The sequence below is a fragment of the Phodopus roborovskii genome, unplaced genomic scaffold, assembly GCF_943737965.1.
Source record: "Phodopus roborovskii unplaced genomic scaffold, PHOROB, whole genome shotgun sequence".
In the NCBI taxonomy this organism is placed as follows: domain Eukaryota; kingdom Metazoa; phylum Chordata; class Mammalia; order Rodentia; family Cricetidae; genus Phodopus; species Phodopus roborovskii.
In genome coordinates this window covers 10378698-10399706 of record NW_026126408.1, presented here as the reverse complement: position 1 = coordinate 10399706, position 21009 = coordinate 10378698, and the positions used below count along the sequence as shown (strand labels likewise).

The 21009-nt window shown below is 39.0% G+C and overlaps 1 protein-coding gene across 3 annotated transcripts in view; it reads left to right on the top strand.

Annotated features, from left to right (window-relative positions):
* The window catches only part of Atad2b (ATPase family AAA domain containing 2B), a 134207-nt gene extending 116980 nt beyond the window's left edge, over positions 1-17227 (top strand). For all 3 annotated transcript variants that reach the window (XM_051181697.1, XM_051181696.1, XM_051181695.1), the window contains 3 exons: positions 912-1039; positions 1347-1475; positions 13781-17227. In XM_051181697.1, the coding sequence (XP_051037654.1) occupies positions 912-1039; positions 1347-1475; positions 13781-13822 (299 nt within the window). In that variant the 3' untranslated portion in view covers positions 13823-17227. The remainder of the gene's footprint in view (positions 1-911; positions 1040-1346; positions 1476-13780) is intronic.
* The last annotated feature ends 3782 nt before the right edge of the window (positions 17228-21009 follow it).

Below are 21009 nucleotides of genomic sequence, written 5' to 3'. Positions count from 1 at the left end.
AATCCCTGCCTTCTCATGACTATATGATCTGTTGAAGAAAACGCAGAAAAGGGAAGTAAAGGTTATCTAGCTCACCTTTCCCTATCATTATTCTTTACTGTACAATGGGATGGAATGAGTTGAAGATCTGCCCTGTTCAGTTTCTTTTCTACCTGAATAAGTTCTCTTCCTATATTAGGCTGTCTTGAAAATGTGATATGGTAAAATCGTGTGGAATACACAGCTTTAGTTTGGAATTTAGACTATGTTGGAAAAGTTTTTATCCTGCCATATTTCTAAGCTCTGTAATAGAACTGAGAAGTAGAAAAGTATTATTCAAAGTCCTTGTAAGATGCGTGTGTGTGTGTGTGGGGGGGGTGTACATGCAGGTACTCACACCCATGTTCATTCATGGGCCAGAGGATGATATCAGACATCCTGCTCTGTCACTCTCCACCTTATTCCCTAAAGACAGGGTCTTTCACTGATCCTAAATCTGTCTCCCACAGCATTGCCGTAAAACACGTGTAACCATAACTTTCTTTGTAGCTGAAGTATTGAGATTCCAAAATCAGTTCCTCATGCTTATAAAGCAAATATTTTACTGACTGAGATATCTCTTATCCTTTATAAGCAAGTGATTAGAGTAAAGGTAGTTTTTCTATTTCTTTTTCCTGGATAATGTATATCAAATGATATTCCATTATTACTTTATTTTCATAGTTATGGTTTAGTTCTCTTTAATTTGGATTATTTAGTCATACTAAAAAAAGGAAAGCATCCCAAAATAAACGTTATAATTTTTTAAAAAATATATTGTTCTCTGTACTCCGAAGATGTCACAAACAAAAGAATTTTTTTTATATTTGCTTAGTAATGATTTTCTTTTACTTTTATTGACTATAGTACACTTTTTCTCTTATCAATTATAGGTGCTTCTAAAATAAAGAAATACCGTAAATTAATTTTAGAGCAGGCAAAAACAACAAGCCTGGAACTGGTTCCAGAAGAACCATCTGAACCTGTGCCACCTCTGGTAGTTGATCATGAGAGACTGAAGGTATGCTTAGCTCTTCACAGTCCATTTTCAATGACTGGAATAATATTTGGATATTTGTAAGTCAGTTTAATAAAACTAGTTTTGATAATTGTTACTTTAAGCTAGGGATAAGTGTCCTGGGACTTCTTCCAACTGGTAGTTAAGTGTATTTTGAGGGTTGGAAATTATTTAGTAAGCCAGAGTCTAGAATCTTCTAACCATAGGTGTCATTTTTTCTAGACATTTGACTATAATGGTTTCAGTTTGACCAATGGTAACAACTACAGCTCATGTTTCTTTGGATTTCTCTCACGTGTCCCCCCTCCAGAAATTGCTTGACTTATTGGTAGATAAAAGCAACAACTTGACAGTTGATCAACTTGAGAGATTGTATTCCCTTCTTAGTCAGTGCATCTACCGCCATCGTAAAGATTATGACAAATCACAGCTTGTGGAGGTAAGTGTGTTTAGTTTATCCCTTGGGCATGTGCTTTTGCTTATCCTAAAGGAGAGAGGAGAATTTATCTAAGTCATTTTTAAAATATTTATTTTAATGTGTATGAATGCTTTGCCTGCATGTATGTATATGCACCATATGTGTGCCAAGTCCATTAGTTTTTACCAAGTAACCCAACAGTGCTGTGAAGATTTATGATTAAGAAAACCGGGCACTGAGTCTGTAGCTGAGTGTAGTATATCAGTTACCTAGCATGTGTGAGACCTTGGGTTTGCTCTCTTATATTTAAAGAAAAAACAAAACAAACAAAAAAAAAAGGCAAAACATTATTATGATACAGTCTGAAGAATAAAGCCTTTCCCTACCATTTTGTCTCAGTAAATAAGATAGCAAGTTCCTTGTCTGTCAAAAGATTCTGGGTAGGTGAGGACACAGAATGACTGTCTTCATTCTCTTCTCTGGTTTGTTTATTTGCCCATACCGCATGGGCCTGTTGGTATGGCCTAGCCTTATAACCTCTGTCATTGGAGAGGGAGGAGGGTTCAAGAGGTGGAAACAGAAGTGTCACCCTTAGATACATAGCAAGTTTGAGGCTAGTCTGGGAAGTGTGAATGTGTGTAGGTAGGTAGATGGCAAAGGCAATGAGGTCTGTTTGCCACCCACTGGTATACTAATAGTTGGAAAAGAACTTTAAAACATTTGGTTTAATCAGATGTTGTCCTGTAAATAGCCAGAGGGACAGCATTTGTCCTTCAACTTACATGCTTGAAACATAGACCTGTCCTTTATTGTGTATTTCTTCTTCCAAAGAGTGTCTGTCTCTTTTCTTATATTTGACATATCTAATCTGTGCTCCTGCTTTTTAATATCACCTTAGCAAATGTAATCCCACATCTACTCACTGAATTGCTCACAGCTATCCACTGAGTGGGCTGAACAATTTAGATTTTTTTTTTTTTATTATGGTGGTCTAGCTTGAAGCATTTATCAAGAATCTCTGTACCAAATACTGTGCTAGGTGTTTGAGATGCAAAGCATGAAAAGTTCCTGTTCTAAAGGAAGATTTATGTGGAGAGGATATGGTTATTTTTCGTGTGTAATAAGGACATTAGATTTGTTGTATTGCTGTACTGGGGATTGAACACCAGTCAGACCTTGCATAAGCTAGGCAGGCATTCTACCTGCCTTAGGAGCATTAGATTCAAATCAAAATGAGGTGGCATTTATAATTATTTTGGAGGGCAAGGTGATTGATTCGGGCACTCACTTGCTCCATCACACCAAAGAACCAGAGCAACAGGTATATAGCCACATATTGAGGTGAATGGCTGTGGAAGACTGCTGGGATTTAGGAGCATAAAAACAGAAGCTTTAACAGGATGTGATAGTGCATGCCTTTAATCCCAGTTGAGATGAATTTTCCTAGACCCAGCTGTGTCCCACTCCCCACATCTTATCTTGATCCCTGGTGAACAGTACCCACAAGTTGAGGGAGAAAAATCTCAAGCTGCCTCTACCTCTACCCACACAGCTTGCAATCAATGTTTGTGTGGATCTAAGGTTCTACTCTCAGGCACACCTGCAATAGCAGCATAAAAAACAAAACAAAACAAAATTAAAAAACAAAACAAAAAATTAACAAACAAAACAAAACACATTCACAATTGCTTCCACTACTCCTATATAGATAACCTTCAATAGTTGTCCCTGTACTTTGTCTTATTGTACATTGCTGACAAGGCTAGGTACGAGTTCACAAAGTGTTGCAGGTGCTATTGTTTTTCCAGGAAGCCTTTGAATCTACACTTATAAATGGAAGACATGTTTCAGACCTCTACTACCACAACAGTCAGCATGCAAGTGACAGGGTCCAAACCCCAAGGAAACAGTGCACATGTATGTGGAGCTCAGAGGACGCTCTTCCTCTACTGTGTGGGTCTCAGGGATTGATCTCAGGTCCTAAGGCTTGATGATGTCTTTACCTGCTGAGCCATCTTGCCAGTCCAAGGTGTTTTTTTTTTTTTTTTCTTGTTTGTTTGTTTGGTTGGTTTTTTTGAGATTGTGTCAGTAGTAAATATATCCATGAACTAGATGGCTTCACCACTGAATCTTACCAAATTTTTAAAGAATTAATGAGCACCAAGATTCTCAAACTTTTTCATAGAACTGAAGGGAAAATTTCCAAATTTTTTCTCTATTATCAAAACTGACAGTGACAGAAAACAATTAGACTAATATTGTAATGATCATCAGTGCAAAGATCCTCAATAGAATACTACCAAATTTGATAGCCCATCAAAAAGATCATAAACCAAGCCAGGTGGAGGTGGCGCACACCTTTAATGCCAGCACTAGGGAGGTAGAGGCAGGTGGATCTCTGAGTTTGAGGACAGCCTGGTCTACAGAGGGAGTTCCAGGACAGCCAGGGCTACACAGAGAAACTCTATCTCAGAAAACCAAACCAAACCAAATAAATCATAAACTGTGATCATGTTGGTTTGATTTAGGGAGGTAAAGATGGTCCAACATATTGCAACTCGGTAAGTGTAATGTATTTCTATTAATAGAATGTAGGATTTAAAAAAAGGAAGCTTATTTTCTCAGTAATGCAGAAAAATCTTGATATAATTCAATATTACTTCATTATACTCATTAAAAATTGTGTGTGATAAACCTATAGGTAGTGTCACTCTGAATGGGTGTCCTAGTTTGCTTTTGTCTTCCTATGATAAAATACTGACCAAGGCAACTTGAGGTGGGTGGCCATCTGGCTCATGGATGTAGGGAATTTGGAGCAGAGAGTACAGAAGAGGACTCTCTTACTGGCTGCTGCTGCTTGCCTTTATGCTAAGAGTGGCACTTTCTTCTAAATCAAACAGTAATCAAGAATATGCTCCATAGACATGCTCACAGACCAGTCTGATGGAGGCAGTTCCTCGTTCTAGGTTCTCTCCATGTGCCAAGTCAACCAAACTCATCAGCACAAGTGACTCCTTTTCAGTTTAACAGAAAAACATATCATTATCTATAACCTTTTGTTGTCCTCAGAATCTCAATGTTAATAGTAATATCACATATAAAACACAGTGTAACTTTAAAAATTCTCAAATTCTAACAATTTATAAGTCCAAGTTCTCTTTAAAAATTCAGTCTCAGCTGTTGGCTTCTGTAAATTCCAAAAGAAATTACATTCTTTATTTCTAGGGTGCAGTTATAATCAGATCAAAGCAAAACCAAAATCCTATGTGAATAATTCAGTGTCCAGCTGAGGCACATAATCCAAAGGGCTTGGGTTGTCCCACCTCTTCATCTCTGCCTTCTGTAAGTGTACTGTTTTGGTACTTTGCTTGGTGGCCATCCCACAGTCCTGGCATCTCCAGTGTGCTAGAGTCACCATACCACTGAGGCTGCACCGTCACCAATGGCCCCTCCTAGACTTTCATATGACCCCCTCAGTTCTACAACTCTCATGCCACCAAAACCCAGTAACATGTGGGACCCTGTTAAATATTAACAAGTTCATCTGCCAGTTTGAGGTTCTACCTGGGCCTGTGACTCTGTACCACAGCTTCTATGTGCTGACCCTAAAGAAATATTTCCCAGATTTTTATCTCAGTGATGTTGGTCTCATATTAATCACAGCTGATTCTTCAGTCCCAGCTAACTATCATCAATTGTCCCAGTACAGGTTTCACCTCAGTGATTTTGATTTTCTGCTAATCAAAGCTGATTCTTCAGCCCCAGATGACCAGAAACCACACATTCTCAATTCAAATATATCACAAAGATGGCCTTGATGGAGCCAGGCAGTTGTGGCACACGCCTTTAATCCCAGCATTTGGGAGGCAGAGACAGGAGGATCTCTGTGACTTCGAGTCCAGCCTGGTCTACAGAGCTAGTTCCAGGACAGCCTTCAAAGCTACAGAGAAACCCTGTCTATAAAAAACAAAACAAAAAGATGGCCTGGATGGACTCTCAAACTTACCTCTGAACTTTTATAAGCCAGGCCTTCACTATCTATATTTTTCTCAGCATTCTTATCTTCTGAGCTTCCACCTCAACAGCTTACTAAGATCTAAGTTTTTAAAGGCTTTCTAGCCCAAAACTCTAAACTCAATCACAAGCCTCCTGAAAACAGTCAGGGCTCTCATAGCAGTGCCCCACTCCTAGTATCAACTTCACTCCTAGTTTGCCTTTCTGTTGCTGTGATAAAACACTTACCAAAAGCAACTTGGAGGAGAAAGGGCTTTATTTTGCTTACAAGTTGTAGCTTACTATTGAGGAAATCTGTAGTTGGAAGCTTTTATGCATTCTGCCTGGTTCCAGAGCCATATATGAAATAATCACTCTGAGGCTTAACATTAATTATAATTGTTTTGCCAATGGCTCATGCATATTACTACCTAGCTCTCACAGTTAAATTAATCCATTTTTATTATTTTATAATTTACCTTGAAGCTCTTGGTTTATTACCTCCATCTTTTTTTCCCTAGAGGCTATAGGAATCCAAGGCAGGAACTTGAGAAAGGGGTTTGTTTAATTGTCTTACACGTTGTAGTTTACCATTGAGAGAATCCAAGGCAGGGACTGAAGCAGAGAGCCCAGAGGAGCACTGATTACTGGCTTGTCTCAATGGCTTACTTAGCCTTTTTCCTTTTTAAAGATTATTTTTATTTTATTTGTATGGATGTTTTTCCTGCATGTATGTTAAGTGTGTCATGTGCGTGCAGTGTTCACAGAGGCCAGAAGGCGGCACTGAATCCCCTAGAACTGGAGTTAATGATTGTGGGCCATCATAAAGGTCCAGAACCCAGGACCTCTGAAAGAGTAGCAAGTGCTTTTAAATGCTGAGCCACCTGTCCACTACCTCAGCTTGTTTTCTTATACAACTGAGGACCATCTGCCTATGGGTAGCATCTACTCCTGGATCTCTCATCAGTAATTAGTCAAGAAAATGCGCCACAGACATGCCTACAAGACAGTCTGATAGATATAGCAATTCCCCAACTTAGTTTTCCTTTTCCCAGGTATGTCTAGGTTTGTGTCAACCTGGTAAAACTAGCCAGAACAACGGGGGAAAACTGAAAGTGTTATCTTTAAGTTCAGAAACAAGACAAGGATATCTGTTTTATTGTACTTATGCAAAAGATTATTAGAAATTTTAGCCAGTACAATTAGACAGGAAGAACTAAAGACAAATAAAGTGAAATTATTCCTCTATACTAATGACACAATTCTGTCTTAGTCACAGTTTTATTGCTGTGAAGAGATAGCATGACCACGCAACTCATAAAGGAAAGCATTTAAGTAGGGGCTTGCTTACAGTTAAGAAGCTTGGTGCATTATCATGGCAGCAAGCATGGTGTCTGGCATTGCAGGCATGGTGTTGGAGAAGTACGTGAGAGCTACATCCTGATCCACAGGCAGGAAGAGAACTGAGCCTAGCATGGACTTTTGAAACTTTAAAACCCACCCCAGTGACACTCTTCCTCTCACAAGACCACACCTACTCCAAAAAGGCCACGCCTTGTAATCTTGATCTATAGGCTTGTGGGGGTGGGGTGCAAGAATATAAGAGCAAGTGCTTGGACCAGATGTGGACTTTGAACTATCAAGGCCCACCCCCCAATGACACACTTCCTCCAACAAGGTCACACCTCCTAATCCTTCTGATCCTTTCAAAGAGTTTTACTCCCTGGTGATTAAGCTTATGGGGGGCCATTCTTACTCAAAACACCCGATTCTTTTTTTTTTTTTTTTTATGCATATAGAGTATTTTTTATTTAATTTTATATAACAAAGTCCAATTAAATGAAAACAAACATTTATACACAATATTTGGGAATTTGGGCGTCGTTCTTTCCAAACTACTTCCTGCTGGTAAGGGGCGCTGTCTTGGGGGATTCGAAGAAGATTCAGATATCCTAGCTGTAGTCTGTAGGGCTGTTTTGTCCAGCTGTTTGGAATGTAGGATCAGCTTGTACTCTGTTTCAGGCGGTCTGGTGTGATCAAACCACATTAGTCTGGAAGGAATCCACATCTTTTCATTTTCTGTGGAAACAAAAATAGAAATACTTTTCCCCAGTAACTTGTTCTTCAACTTAAATTTTGGAGTCAAAGCGTTTTTTTTTTTTTTTTATTATTTTACATGTCGATCCCAGTTCCCTCTCCCTCCCTCCCTCCCTCCCCCCAAGCCCTCCCTCCCTCCTTCCCTCCCTTTTGCCCTCTCTACCCTCTCCCATGCACTCTAAACACCCTCCCCTCCCAACCCCCCACCACAATACAATATGTAGGGGAATGCCATCCAGTTGGGGTCATGTAGATCTGACAGGTCCTGTGAAGTAGGGACTAGGGCTTCTCTCCTATCTCTAGAATAAGGCAGTTATCCCTCCATGGGGGATATGTTTGCAAAGTCCTTTTGTGCACCAGGGATACATCCTGGCTCCACTGTCTGAGGTCTCTTAGACTGCTCAGACCTTCTGGCTGAGACCCATATTCAGGGGGGTCCGAGTCAGACCCCTGTTGGCTTCCCAGCTATCAGTCTAGTGGCCCTTAGCTCCTCCTTGTTCAGGTAAGCTGTCTCTATGTACTTCTACCGCATGGTCTTGTCCTCTCCATCTGCTTCTGGGTTCTAGTTTGACTCAGTGTTTATGTATGGGTGTTTGCTCCTGTTTTCAACAGGCATTAGTTGAGGACTCCATGGAGAAGTTAGTTGTTGATCTCACTCTCCGGGAAGGGCATTTATGATAGCCTTTCCACGGAAGCTGAGATTGTTAGTTGGGAGCAGTCTTGTAGTTCCCTCGACCTTTCTTTGTGTTCAACTTTATCTTCAAACCAATATTGGCTCCCTCTTTTATGTTCTCTCTCTCTGTCTCTGTCTCTCTCTCTCTTTCCTATTTTCCATTCCTAACCAGGCTCAATCCTCCTGGTCGCACATGCCTTCCTCTCCTCCCTCTCATTTTCTCCTACTTCTCTCTCCATTAGCTGTCCTCCCCCACTATACCTGAGGTCTGGGGGACTTGTCCCTTCCCAGTTCTGTGAGGGACTTTATATGAATCTCTTAGAATACAACTTGTATCCTAGTTCCTCTGGTGATGTGAATTATAGGCTGGTGATCATTTGATCTAGGTCTAAAATCCATATATGAGTGAGTACATACTGTGTTCCTCTTTTTGTGACTGGGTTACCTCATTCAGGATGGTTTCTTCAAGTGCCATCCACTTGCCTGCGAATTTCAAGATACCATTATTTTTTTCTGCAGAGTAGTATTCCATTGTGTAGATGTGCCACATCTTCATTAACCATTCTTCAATTGAAGGGCATCTAGGTTGCTTCCAGGTTCTTGCTATTACAAATAGTGCTGCTATGAACATAGTTGAACAGATGTCTTTGTTGCATTGATGAAAACACCCGATTCTTACAAAGAAACACCTAGCAAGGATGTGAAAAGACTCATAGAACTGTGTAGAAAGATCTAAAGTCTATACCAGAAGAACTCGGATGCATGATTCAGTAAAGCAGCAGAACACAGAAACCCAAATAATAGCTTTTTATACACCAATAATGAATTTTTGAAGAGTAACCAAGTTGGGTGGGGATCCTAGGAATAAACTTAAAGAAGCAAAAGAACTCCATCATGAAATTTACAAAATAATGATAAACCATATTGCAAAGCCCTCTATGTTCATGGATTTGAATTATAATCTTATAATCAAGATGTTTATACTACTCAAAATAATATGCTGATTCAATGAAATCCCTGCCAAAATACCAGTGACATTATTCACAGAACTAGGGGGGAAAACAACATAATAAAATTCATATAGATGCACAAAAGAACTTCGATTACCCATCTTGAGCAAAAAAGAATAAATCTGTAGACAACACAGTAACCAAAACTGCATGTTATTGGCATAAAAACAGACATCAGGGACTAATGGAACAGAATAGGAAACTCAGAAATAAATCTATGCATCAACAGCTTATTTCAAAGAAGTTAAAAATATCCTTTGGAGAAAAGCAGTCTTTCTAACAAATGGTACAGGGAAAACTGGATACCTACATGTAGCTGACTGAAGCCTGAAGCCTTAATAGTCAACCTACCTAAAAACTCAAAACAAGTCATACACCATAATGTAAAATCTCTGAGTGCTGAAGTATAGAGGAAGAATTTTAAGATATTGGCGTAGGCAATAGTTTTTTGGATAGCACTCCAAAAACCACAGAAAACAAAAGCAGAAATTGACATCAAATGAAAAGGCCTTCTACCTGGCAAAGAAAATAAATATCACCAGAGTAAAAAGATAATATTATCAATCAAAAAGTAACCCAATTGAAACATAGGGAAATGATCTGAATAGACACTGACTAAAAGAGCAGATAGATGGCAATAAATATATAAAAGAATGCTTAGTATCATTAATCATCAAGCAGTGTAAATTAAAATAGATGAGTTAACATCCACTTCAGTTAGAATGGTAGTTTTTAAAATAGAAAAAAAAATTACAAATGCTAGCAATGGTATAGAGAAATGGGCCATTAGATATTGTTGGTGGGAATATAAGTTGGTATAGCTACTCTGGGAAGTAATACAGATATTTCTGAAAAGACAAACTAAAAAAAAAAAAAATGGAACAACCATATGATTGTTCTGTCATGGGTATAAATAAAACCAGAATATAGAAAAGAGACACTTGTAATTGTAGACTTACTCCCCAGAGCCAAGATTGGGAATGAATCCAAGTTACTATCCACAGATGAGTGGATAAAGACAGACAGACAGACAGACACACACACACACACAAATTAGCCATAAAGAATAATGTAGTTTTGCTATATAAAGAATAATATAGTTTTGCTATATAGCACTGGAGGGAATCATGTTAAATGAAATGAGCCAACTACATAAAGACACAAGTATCACATGTTCTCTTTCATATGTGGAAACAAACAAGGTTATACCAAGTTCTAGATAACTGGGGACCAGGTTGGGTGGAGAGAAGAAGGGGTGTCTGAAGAGGAAAACTCCCAAGATGCCTGGATATGCCAAATGGAGTCTTTATTGACCTCCAGTTTGTTTGGGGTTTTAAAGACAAGGATGACAATTGTGACTTATATATAAAGGCAGTTCTGGACATCTGCAGCAAGCAAGCATTGTTTGCAGAAGCAGAGAATGAACAGATAGAGTGGCCAGGCATAACCCTGAGGTCAGGGTCAAATAGTATAGGAAGTTATGGCTGGTCTAAGTGAGCTAAGTCCAATTTTTGCCCAATATATTTTTAGCAATTAAAGTATTCTTAGCAATGCTTTCCAAAAATGCCCCCTACAGGTACCATCAATTCATGGTATGTGTGAAAAGATAATTTAAGGCAATATGATTGTAGGTACCTTTCGGTGGGCCTTGACAAGTTTTGCTACTAAGCAAACACATCACACAAAACAGAGTTAGTGCAAAAGGTTTATTGGGGATTGGGGAGAGCAGCAGAGTGAAAGGCTGTGTTGAAGTGGGGACTTGAGAGAGGCAGACAGACAAGAGGAAGAGAAGCAAGAGGAAAAAGAAGAGGCAAAGAGGAGCAAGAGAGAGACAAGAGAGGGAAGGGACAATGAGGGAAAGCTGTGCCCGGTGGGTATTTTTAAAGGGTGCACATGTCACATAGATGACTGTGGAAAGGCACCTGGCAACAGGAGATAACATAGCTGCTTTGATGGCAGAGGCAGGCTATTGTGGCAGCAGCAGAAACTTAATAGTAAATCATGCTAATTTGTATAATTAATATATTAGTATAATTAAATAAAATTGAAAACTTAGAACTACTAGAAGGTAAGTTCACATTTCTTAGAATCAGTGAGACAAAAAATAAATATATGTGTACATATATACACACACACATAAAAAAGTATATTCTAAAATTTGCTGCACATGGTAAGTATATGCAGTTTCTTAAAAAAGAAACATAACCACACATGATAAATTTATGCAGTTTTTTTTCTTATTAAAAAAAGAAGCAACCAAACACAATGTGTTTGCTTTGATTGGATTCTAGACTGGTGAGATTCAACCATAGTTTGTTTTGTTTTTTGTTTTTGTTTTGAGATAGGGTCTTAGTGTGTAGCCTTGGCTGGCCTGGAACTCTCAATTATTTCATAACCACATTTTATGAGTGTCATCTTTTAAAGCTTTGTAAGTTATATAATATGTAGGAGCTTCCAGAAATGATAAAATAAAAACATTGCTATGCCCTGCCATCAAGAGGGTATTATAAGTGAGACTTATTGGGGATCCAACTGCCAAGGCCATCTCTGGCAGAGAGAAGAGCAAAATGGTGGAAAAGCAAGCTGCTTTTAAGACACACAGCAGTGTGGGGATCTGAGTTGATACATGCTGTCAGGATTGATCCAGAACTAGATGTCCCTGCCAGATGTGGTTAACCTTGGGGTAAAGTGAAGGGAGGTCCCTGGAGTGTTGAGGATGGTTTCTGTGAACAGGAACTGTTGTGGTGGAAGTGCCACCCCAGCCCCTGGCATCCATACACCCAAGGAGGCTGGGATGGTTAGATGGAAGCTCCGCCTCTCTCTCACTCCCAGTCTCTGCCCCCTCAGAAAGCCTGACAAGAATTAGCCCCTCCCCAGGGTTGCTTAAGACCACACCTATAGGCTACCTAAGTCCTGACCCACATGTTTGCCATATGATTCCTTTCCTGCCCTCCTGAGGGCACCCTGGAGTGTTTTGCTCTGTTCATTAAACCTGGATTTATTAATTCGGTTTGATTGGCTTGTATCGGCAGCGGTGGATATCCAATAACCGGGGATTCAAAACTTTTCAGAAACCACTCTAGATCTGCCTTTTCAGGGAACAGAAGCTTTAGGCTTGTTCACCCAACAACAGTCCTCTGTTTACTTGGCCAGTGTCCTTCTGTTTAGGACAGAGTCACCAGTGCTGCCATTTTGGGGAAGGGGACTTTGAATCTGACAGTCATTTGAATGTCTTCCAGTGCCTAACTGTCCATAATACTTACTGTATTATTGTATATTATTATTATTGTATATTTTACTTTATAGTTTTATTTTTCCCTCCCAGCAATCAGATAATGATCTCTTTAATAATGATACAGAATCAGATTTCGTTGGAGCTGTAAAAAGGTAGAAAAGATGTATTTGGTGCTTGACTATCCTAATGTAGATAGTTTACAGTTGTGTGTGTGTGTGTGTGTGTGTGTGTGTGTTGGGGAGGGGGGGGGGATTCCAGACAATTTCTGTATGTAGCTCTGGTTGTCCTGAAACTGGCTCAGTAGACCAGCCTAGCCTAGAATTCACAAAGTTACGCCTGCCTCCACCTCCCAAGTACTGGGATTAAAGGAGTGTACCATCACCACCTGGCTTATTTTCTTTAACTCTGCAATTTTTTTCAGAAAAAAAATAGAATGAATTGCATATTCCTCTGAATGGGATTTGGAATTTTAGTAATCCGGAGGCCTACTTTAGGGAGCAGGAGGATTGGTGGAATGAGCAGTGAATGGTTTTGCTAGTGGTGATGATAGCAGCAGTTCCCTCTAGCCTTTTCCCTGTTCAGCTGGGAATGGAGATAGAATGGAGGAATATGGGAATAAGGTACAGCCTCCTTTTGTCATAAGCTTTGCTACAATGAACACATTCCATTTGCTTTAGTATCAGTAAGGTGTAATGAGTAAGGAGGGCCCAAATTCTGGTCTGAGTTTGCTTGTGTTCATCTTCTGACTTTGGGTGTGGTGGTACAGGGTTCTGGAAGCTGAGACTGGAAGATTGTAAATTGAACACCTGCTTGGGCTACATAGTTCTTAGCCAGCTGAGGCTACTTACTGAGCCTCTCTCTCAAACAAAACAACAAAATGAAATTCTGATCTTGCCTCCCACAGGTTTGTTTGTTTGTTTTTCAAAATGGGCCTTATAATGATACCTTTTTACACACCTTCAACATTATTCTGGGACTTAATATATATATATATGCACTTCATATGGGCATAAATATATACCTTATGCACCTGTTATATTTGCTTATATATTTGGAATGTATTTCTTAGTGCAATATCTGCTATCGTAAGTTATCATTGAATGATGCTATCTTTGCAATCCCCATTGCCAAAGAATAAAATAAGAAGTACTTAGAATTGTCATGGGCAGATGGTTTTACAGCAGAGCTGTAAAAATATTCAAATTTGAACTTGTATCTCAAATTCTTTGTCTAAAAGTTTAATTTAATGTGACTCTTTCATGGTGGGGAATTCCTTTGTCTTCCATAGTGAATAACATGCATTTTTTTTTTCTTACAGGAGATGGAAAGAACAGTTCATATGTTTGAGACATTCCTATGAACTTGTCAAGATGAGTGGTTTATCCTCTCCAATCTGCTCCTGATGAGCAGTCTTCTGAGCCATTCACTTTCAAATTGCACCAATTATGCGCAGAGCCTTGGTGTAAAGTGCTCGCTCACTCATTCTTTCTCTGTTGAATTTGGTGCTATTGTCTCAGGTACCTGAAACCAACCAGCCTACAAGAACCAAACAAAACTTCAGAAACATGTTGTATTTTCCACAAATAAAAAATACAACCCCACAGCTTGGAGATTCTGGTGCTACAGAAACTGCTTTCGCTCTGCCCCTCTCTTCTGCACTCTTGGAGAATCTCTTAGGGAGCAGACCAGCAAACCGAGGGAACTGGATGGGGCAGTTCTAACTGTGCTGAATTGTTGGAAATTGTGGGCGACCTGCTTTTTCTTTTTCTTTTTTCCTCTTTTCTATCTCTGATCATATCCCACCCCCACCCCCAGGTAATGGACTAAGACCTGTTTTGGAATTGGCTATGTATTGGTGTATTCTGGTGGACAACTGAAGAAACTGGGTGAAATTAGGTTAGGCTCTTTAGAACTGCCTTTAATGTGCCTTTTTATTCATTTGAGAAAGATGAGGCTTAATGGATGGGCTCATTTGTAGCAAATTAATTAGAATGTTTTCTTTGGTCACAACCTTGAAAATAAGTTTTGATACTCAGTGTCGTTAAGAGACAACAGTGCTCTGTATTTAATGCCTGTCTTGTTATCAAAACAATCAAGATACTTAGTGAGCCACTTGATATGCTAGGTTGTCAAGCTTTCCTGTGGTGTGTGTTTCTAGTTAAGAGACACACCTAAAACAGCAACAAATGATATACAGTCCACAAAACCCCACACACTTCTCCATATTGCTGACAATGTTGACCAGAAAATACATAGTTGGTGGCCATTCATCTGTCAGATGCAATTTAATAGTTATTCATGTTTCAGTTACCAGAGAAAAATGGTTTTCATGTGTAGTCAGTTGTTACTGTTTTGTTTTAGAGCCAGGACTTGCCAAATGGACAGAAAAGAGAAACTTGTCAGAAACTCTGTAAAACTCATTTTCTGTATAATTGCAAGTGAGCTCTGGTATGTCCTTGAATAACAGTGTTAACATTTAAACCCTATCCCATGCTCACACCCTCACAATGCTTCAGTTTGATTAGAATCAGTTTGGATCTTGTTGAGTGATTTCTGTGGATTGTACTTACCTGAAAATAATTATGGTTTACTAATTTTACAAAACTTTCTAAAAATTTGGAAACACAGTCTAGGCAGTTGCAAAGAGGCAAAGGGAATGCAGTGACATTTTTTATGAGATAATTTTTAAAAGAAATACAGAAAATTTTGCAGACAAATTGGCTTGCTATATTCCTTTATTATAGCCGTTAGCTGCAGGTGTGTCTTTCCAATATATGCAACACATATTTGGGTTTTAATTAGGGCACATGGTCGAGGACTACTGCAGAGATACTGAGCTACCTCAGCCTTTTGTTTTTAGTTACCAACAGTGTTTACAGGGTCCTGTAATCACTTTGCCACCGTTTACATGCTGAAGCTAAGGTACTTGTTTCCTTGTCTCTGGCTGTTGTGGTGTGCAGAGAGCTCGCGCTGGCCTCAGCTACTGCAGTAATCCCAAGTGCTTCTTTGCATTTACCTTCATGTTCACCGTGTTCTAGCTTAATTTTCTTTCTTTCTTTTTCCTTTTTTTTCCTTCCTTCCTTCCTTCCTTCCTTCCTTCCTTCCTTCCTTCCTTCCTTCCTTCCTTTTAAATGTAGATCCTTGTTTTCTTTGTACCTGGTCTGAGGTTCTCATGATATTTAGTTAGTCATGTAATTCAAGATGCTACCATGTAGACACACTGTATTTTTAAGGTGGGCAAGTGTGATTAACGATGAACCATTTTAAAGGGGAGGTGATTTGAAACCTCTAATTTGATTATTGGGAGGATTTTCATGATTTCTTTAGTATTTATTGCCATCATACCAGTGCAAACTATTTTACTGTCTAACACACTAGCATTTTGTATTTTGATGGAAATTGTTACAGAATTTAAAGATTTGATGAAATAAGATGTAGCAGATTTTTTGTAGCGAGTTTCTGGTAAAAGGGTTTTTGCAAGTCTCAGGTTCTTGCTGTGCTATTTTCTTCTTTAGTATTTATTCCAGTTTCTCTACTTCAGAAGCATTCTGTTCAAGTAGCAGCAGCACTTGTAAAAGGAGGAAAACCGCACATGTTCTAAATAGGTTTCCGAATCCTGCACGTGAATTAAGATTTTAGCCATCAGTGAGTTTGACAAGGGACATTTATTTATGTATGGCATTAAAAATGCTTTCAAAAGATCACGTCTTAGTTTGTGTTTACCCTTGATGTAGGTGGAGAAATCAGAGGCAAACTTAGTATAGGAACTGCCACTTTGAACAGTTTAGGTCTCAAAGACAAAGCCAGTCTCATGACAAGTGGGGAGAAATGAACTGAAATTGCACCAACTCTTCAGCCCCCCCCCCAAAGAGAAACATACTATACCAGTTTTAGAGATATCTATCTGGTGGTTCTATAGATTAAGCAGCTTGTGAAATTATCCAAGTCAACTCAGTTTTGTTTACCTTCCTGTAAAGTTCTTAATTTTTGCTGTATAACATTGGCAAAAATAATGTACAAATTGACCTCTGTTCTTACTTCCTATGTGAGCATTATAAGTGATAAGCTCCTGTGTAAAACCTTGCTCTCAGATAAATAAATTATGTATCCCAGCCCAGCCAAGCAAAAGTTCATGCTCAGCTGCAAGGACCCTGGGAGCTTCTTGAAGGTGATGGAACTGCATTAGGTTTGAAACTGATGGCTGTGGGATAAATTGTGTTTTCAAGCTTGAATCTTACCTGTGATTAATTTTTTAATGTCCTTTCATGACTTGATTTTTCTCATATGCCAATGTATTTGTAGGTTTACTGGATTTTATTTTTAGGGAGTGGGGTGGTAATTTCTTCCCTTATTTTGATTAAGTTGGTTCAGCTATGGTGCTAATCAGTAGGTTTCTTCAGTGTCAGGTCCCGTAGCTGAATGCCATTGCTATTATAATTATTATTTGTAACCATATTGGAAGCTTGAATTTGGGCTTGTACCTGCATCTTTTATATTTTGTACATTTGGTTGTTTAGACTTTGGAGTCCAATTGCTTTTTGTCATGTATGTCTACTTTGTAGGTTAAGTAGACTTCATCAACTATGGTCTATTTTGGGTTTGTAGTTTAATTTAGAATTGTGTTAAATTGATGTTTTGCATTTGACTTCATTTTACATTAGTTTGGAGTAAATTATTTAATTTTTGAATTCTGGAATTTGAACATTTACTGTAATTTGTAATATAACTGCTGTGAAATACTTGAATAAAGATGATAAGAAAAACATGTCTTTCTTTAGCGTGACTGTGAGTGCTTTGGCTGTCTGCATGTGCAGGCTGCTCTTCTTCCTCAAGTGAGTGGTTTTACAGAGAGTGCGTGTTGTGCTTAGAAGTACCCCAAAATCTTGTTTGGTATTCTTTTAGACTTCAAGTATGCCTCTGATTTCTTAGCTGAAAGGCCTTCTTGTTCCCCATTGAGGAAATATAGTTTTAATTTAATTGGTTATTATATTGTCTAAACCATGTTGGACAGAAAGAAGTAGATTATTCCAAAAATTTGTTTTTATATATGAATGTTCATTTTTAAAAGACCTTAAAATTGCTTGTGAGACTCAATCAGACTTTTAGGACTTTGGAAATAAAGTTGAATTTTATTTATCCAGTTTTAATTTCCATAGGAAATTACAGTAAGGGCAGAGATTAATCTTGATCTAATTATTTCATGTATCTCCATACTGAAATGACCTTTGGACTTTTTAAAATCTGAATCCCCTCTCTTACCCTACAAGTGTGTATGTGCTTGTTATATCTTAGGCACTATGCTACTAGGTAGACTTCATTAACTGTGGTCTGCTGTGGGATAGAAAGATGATATGTTCTGTCTTTAAGTAGCTTCTACTCTGCTAAGAGAAACAGAAAACAGAACAGAAACTGTTTAATGTTACTCTCTGTTCTTTTTAAGAGCTGATCTTAGCATCTTGTAGTTTGATTGATTATCAGGATAGAAATCTCACTTAGGATGCATTTATTTTTCAAAATGGTTTGGAGGGGTTTGATTATACACACTCTTTTTGTTCCCTTCTACCCTTGTGACTTGAAGTTCCTCCCAACTGCCCAGTGCATTGTGTGTTAGAACTCACAGCCATCTCCCTCTCTCCTTTGAGGAGCACAGTTATCTTTGGAATGCTTGGTAGTGATGCAGTAGGCTTCCTCCTGCATTTGACTTAATGGCAACTGTTGATGCCAGGTGAGTGGCCACTATTTTCCTAACAGTGCTTTTTATTCCAAAAGCATATGTCTTGTCTCTGTATGGTCACTTGGAGGTGTTAATATGGCAGGCCCCAGAAACTGCACATCAAGCATCATAAGACACCCTGATTTTTTTCCCCTCCCTCCCTCCCTCCCTTCCTTCCTTCTTTCAGTATTATATTAGTATTGTGTGTTTGGGTGGGGATATGTGTGTGCCATGGTGCTCTTAAGGAATTCAGAAGATAATTTTGGGAGTTGGTTTTCTCCTTCCACTTTGGGATTGAGGAACTGAATTCAAGTCATCAGGGTTGTGTGGCAAGCACTTACCTGCTGTGCCATCTTTCTGACCTAAGACATCCTGGTTTTCTTGCTGAAATCGCTCTAATTAGAATTCTACCACTTTCAGATGAGGCAGTTGACTAACAGAAGCAGTAAAACTTCCAGGAAAGAAATCCTGTAGTAGCCAATCCCATTCCTCATTTTTGGCAAGCTACAAGACACAGGAGACAAAGGAAGGTGGGATTAACCAACCTCTTCACCGTGGTTGCCTAAAACCATTGGAAAACACAGATATTTAAATTACAATTCATAATAGTAACAAAATTATATTGTGAAGTAGCAATGGAGTAACTTTATGGTGGGGGTCAGCACAACATGAAGAACTATATGAAAGGGTTGCAGCATTAGCAAGGTTGAGAAAAATGTAACTAAAGCAGACGATAAAAAGCAGTGTTTTCTTTGTGTTGCTGGTATGTTTTATGACTTGAAATGATCTGAGCCTAAGTCTTTGTCCTGCTATCTGTTGGTGACTTGGAGACTCTTGGTGGACATAAGTCAGGTGTGCACAACAGTAGTCCTCTTAGAATCATACAGCACCATCAAGTAATTGTTAGTGAGCTGCTTAGTAAAAAGGACCAGCATTGTGAGGGGGTGTAATTTCCTTGGGGGGGTGATAGTGGGGAGAGGTTAGGAGGCCAGTTTGGAAAACTGAAGAGTCAAGGATGAGGAAGTATAGTGTGAGATAAAACTATACAGGGAACTTGGGTCTTATGGAAGGCAAGGCTAAAAATGCTGTATTTCATCCTGTGGTAATTCATAACTTTTTGAACAGTACGTGACATGATGAAAATATAATCTCAGACATTAATGTTGTACTAATTTATGAAGAGAAACATAGCTTACCTCTCCTTTCAGCAAGAAAGCCTGCCCTAGGCCATGCATGGGCTAGGCACTGGGGTTTCCAAAGAAGCCAGTCATCGCCTCTGTTCTTAGAAAGAGCTTTCGAATTAGATTTTTCCCTAGTGCTTGAATGGGCATTTTGGAGCCCATTCTCTTTGGAGAAATACCTTGCTCAGCCTAGATACAGGGGGCAGGGCCTTGGTCCTGTCTCAAAGTAATGTGCCATATTTTGTTGACTCCCCATGGGAAGGAAGCCTTACTCTCTCTGAGGAATGGATGGGGGTGGGGTAGGGGGAAGTCAGGGAGAGCAGTAGGAGGGGAGGGGCTGAGAACTGGGATTGGTATGTAAAATAAGAAAAGATTGTTTTAAAATCAAAGAAATGATAAAGAGCTGGTGAATAGAGTAAGAATTAAAAATAAAAATGGTTAAATGCAATGAGGACAACTTAGTTGAGGCATTGCTGAAGGAGGGAAAACAAATTCATTCTTGGAAATTTTGAAAGGTATGGTGTCTTAAGAGCATCTTGAAAAATGATGTATAGAAAAAAAGGGGATGGGGGAAGCATTCCATGCAGAGGAAACAGGATAATGAAGTACAGAGGCCAGGCGTGGTGATGGTATACACTTGTAATCCAGAACTTGGGAGGTGGAGGCCATTTTTGGCTACCAAATGTATCTGAGTCTAACCTGAGCTACAAAAGACACCTGTGTCAAAACAAGAGCAAAAGGCACAGAAACAGGCAAATGATTGGGTCACCATGACCAGTTCTCGTTTGCTTTAGAACAAAACGGGAATGTAGTGTTAGTTTTAGAAGGACTTCACATGCCAATTTTTATTCCAGATGAGAGATACAGGTCCTGAATAGAGAAAGGTATAATAGAAATGACAAGAATGAGAGTTTCCAAGAAAGAGGCAAAATTACTAGGGGCCAGTGACTAGATGTTGGCATTGACAGGCTGCAGTTGCTCCTGGTTTCTGCCTGGGTCATCAGGTGAGTCATCACCTGAGCTGGATCAAGTCAGAGTGAATGTAGTATTAGATATGACGTCCAGGTCCAGCAGACATTTAGATAAATACAATATCTAAAGCTTTAAACAGTTCAGAGCTGAAGACTTTGGAGATTAGCTGGTTGTTCAAACTTCAAGAATGAATCATCATTTAGGAGTACTTTCAGGGCAGAATGAAAGCAGAGGGAGAGACATGTTTAAGCAGTGGGTAGACAATGCCTGAAAACAGATACTGCTCATGCCTACTCAAAAGAGCCACAGCAAAGAGTAGTGCAGCTCAAGGTGAGAGAGCCTGAGTTCCAAATACAGCTTCAGTGGAGGAGGTAAGATATGTCTCATTACAAGGGTATGTGGCAACTTAGAGATCCTCTACCCAGAAAAAAGAAAGTGTAGTGGAATATTATTTTAACCATACAAAGCTGTGTTACATTTGTTTATGCTGTGTTTTTTTTAAATGCTGTGATCTATTTAACTGTGTAAAGGTGTGTTACATTTGTTTATGCTGCCTTTGTTAATGATATAAAGTGTTACATTTGTTTGTGCTGCATTAGTTTAATTATGTAAAGATGTGTTGCATTTGTTTCACCTTGCCTGCCTAAGGTACTTGATTGACTTCATAAAAAGCAGGATAGC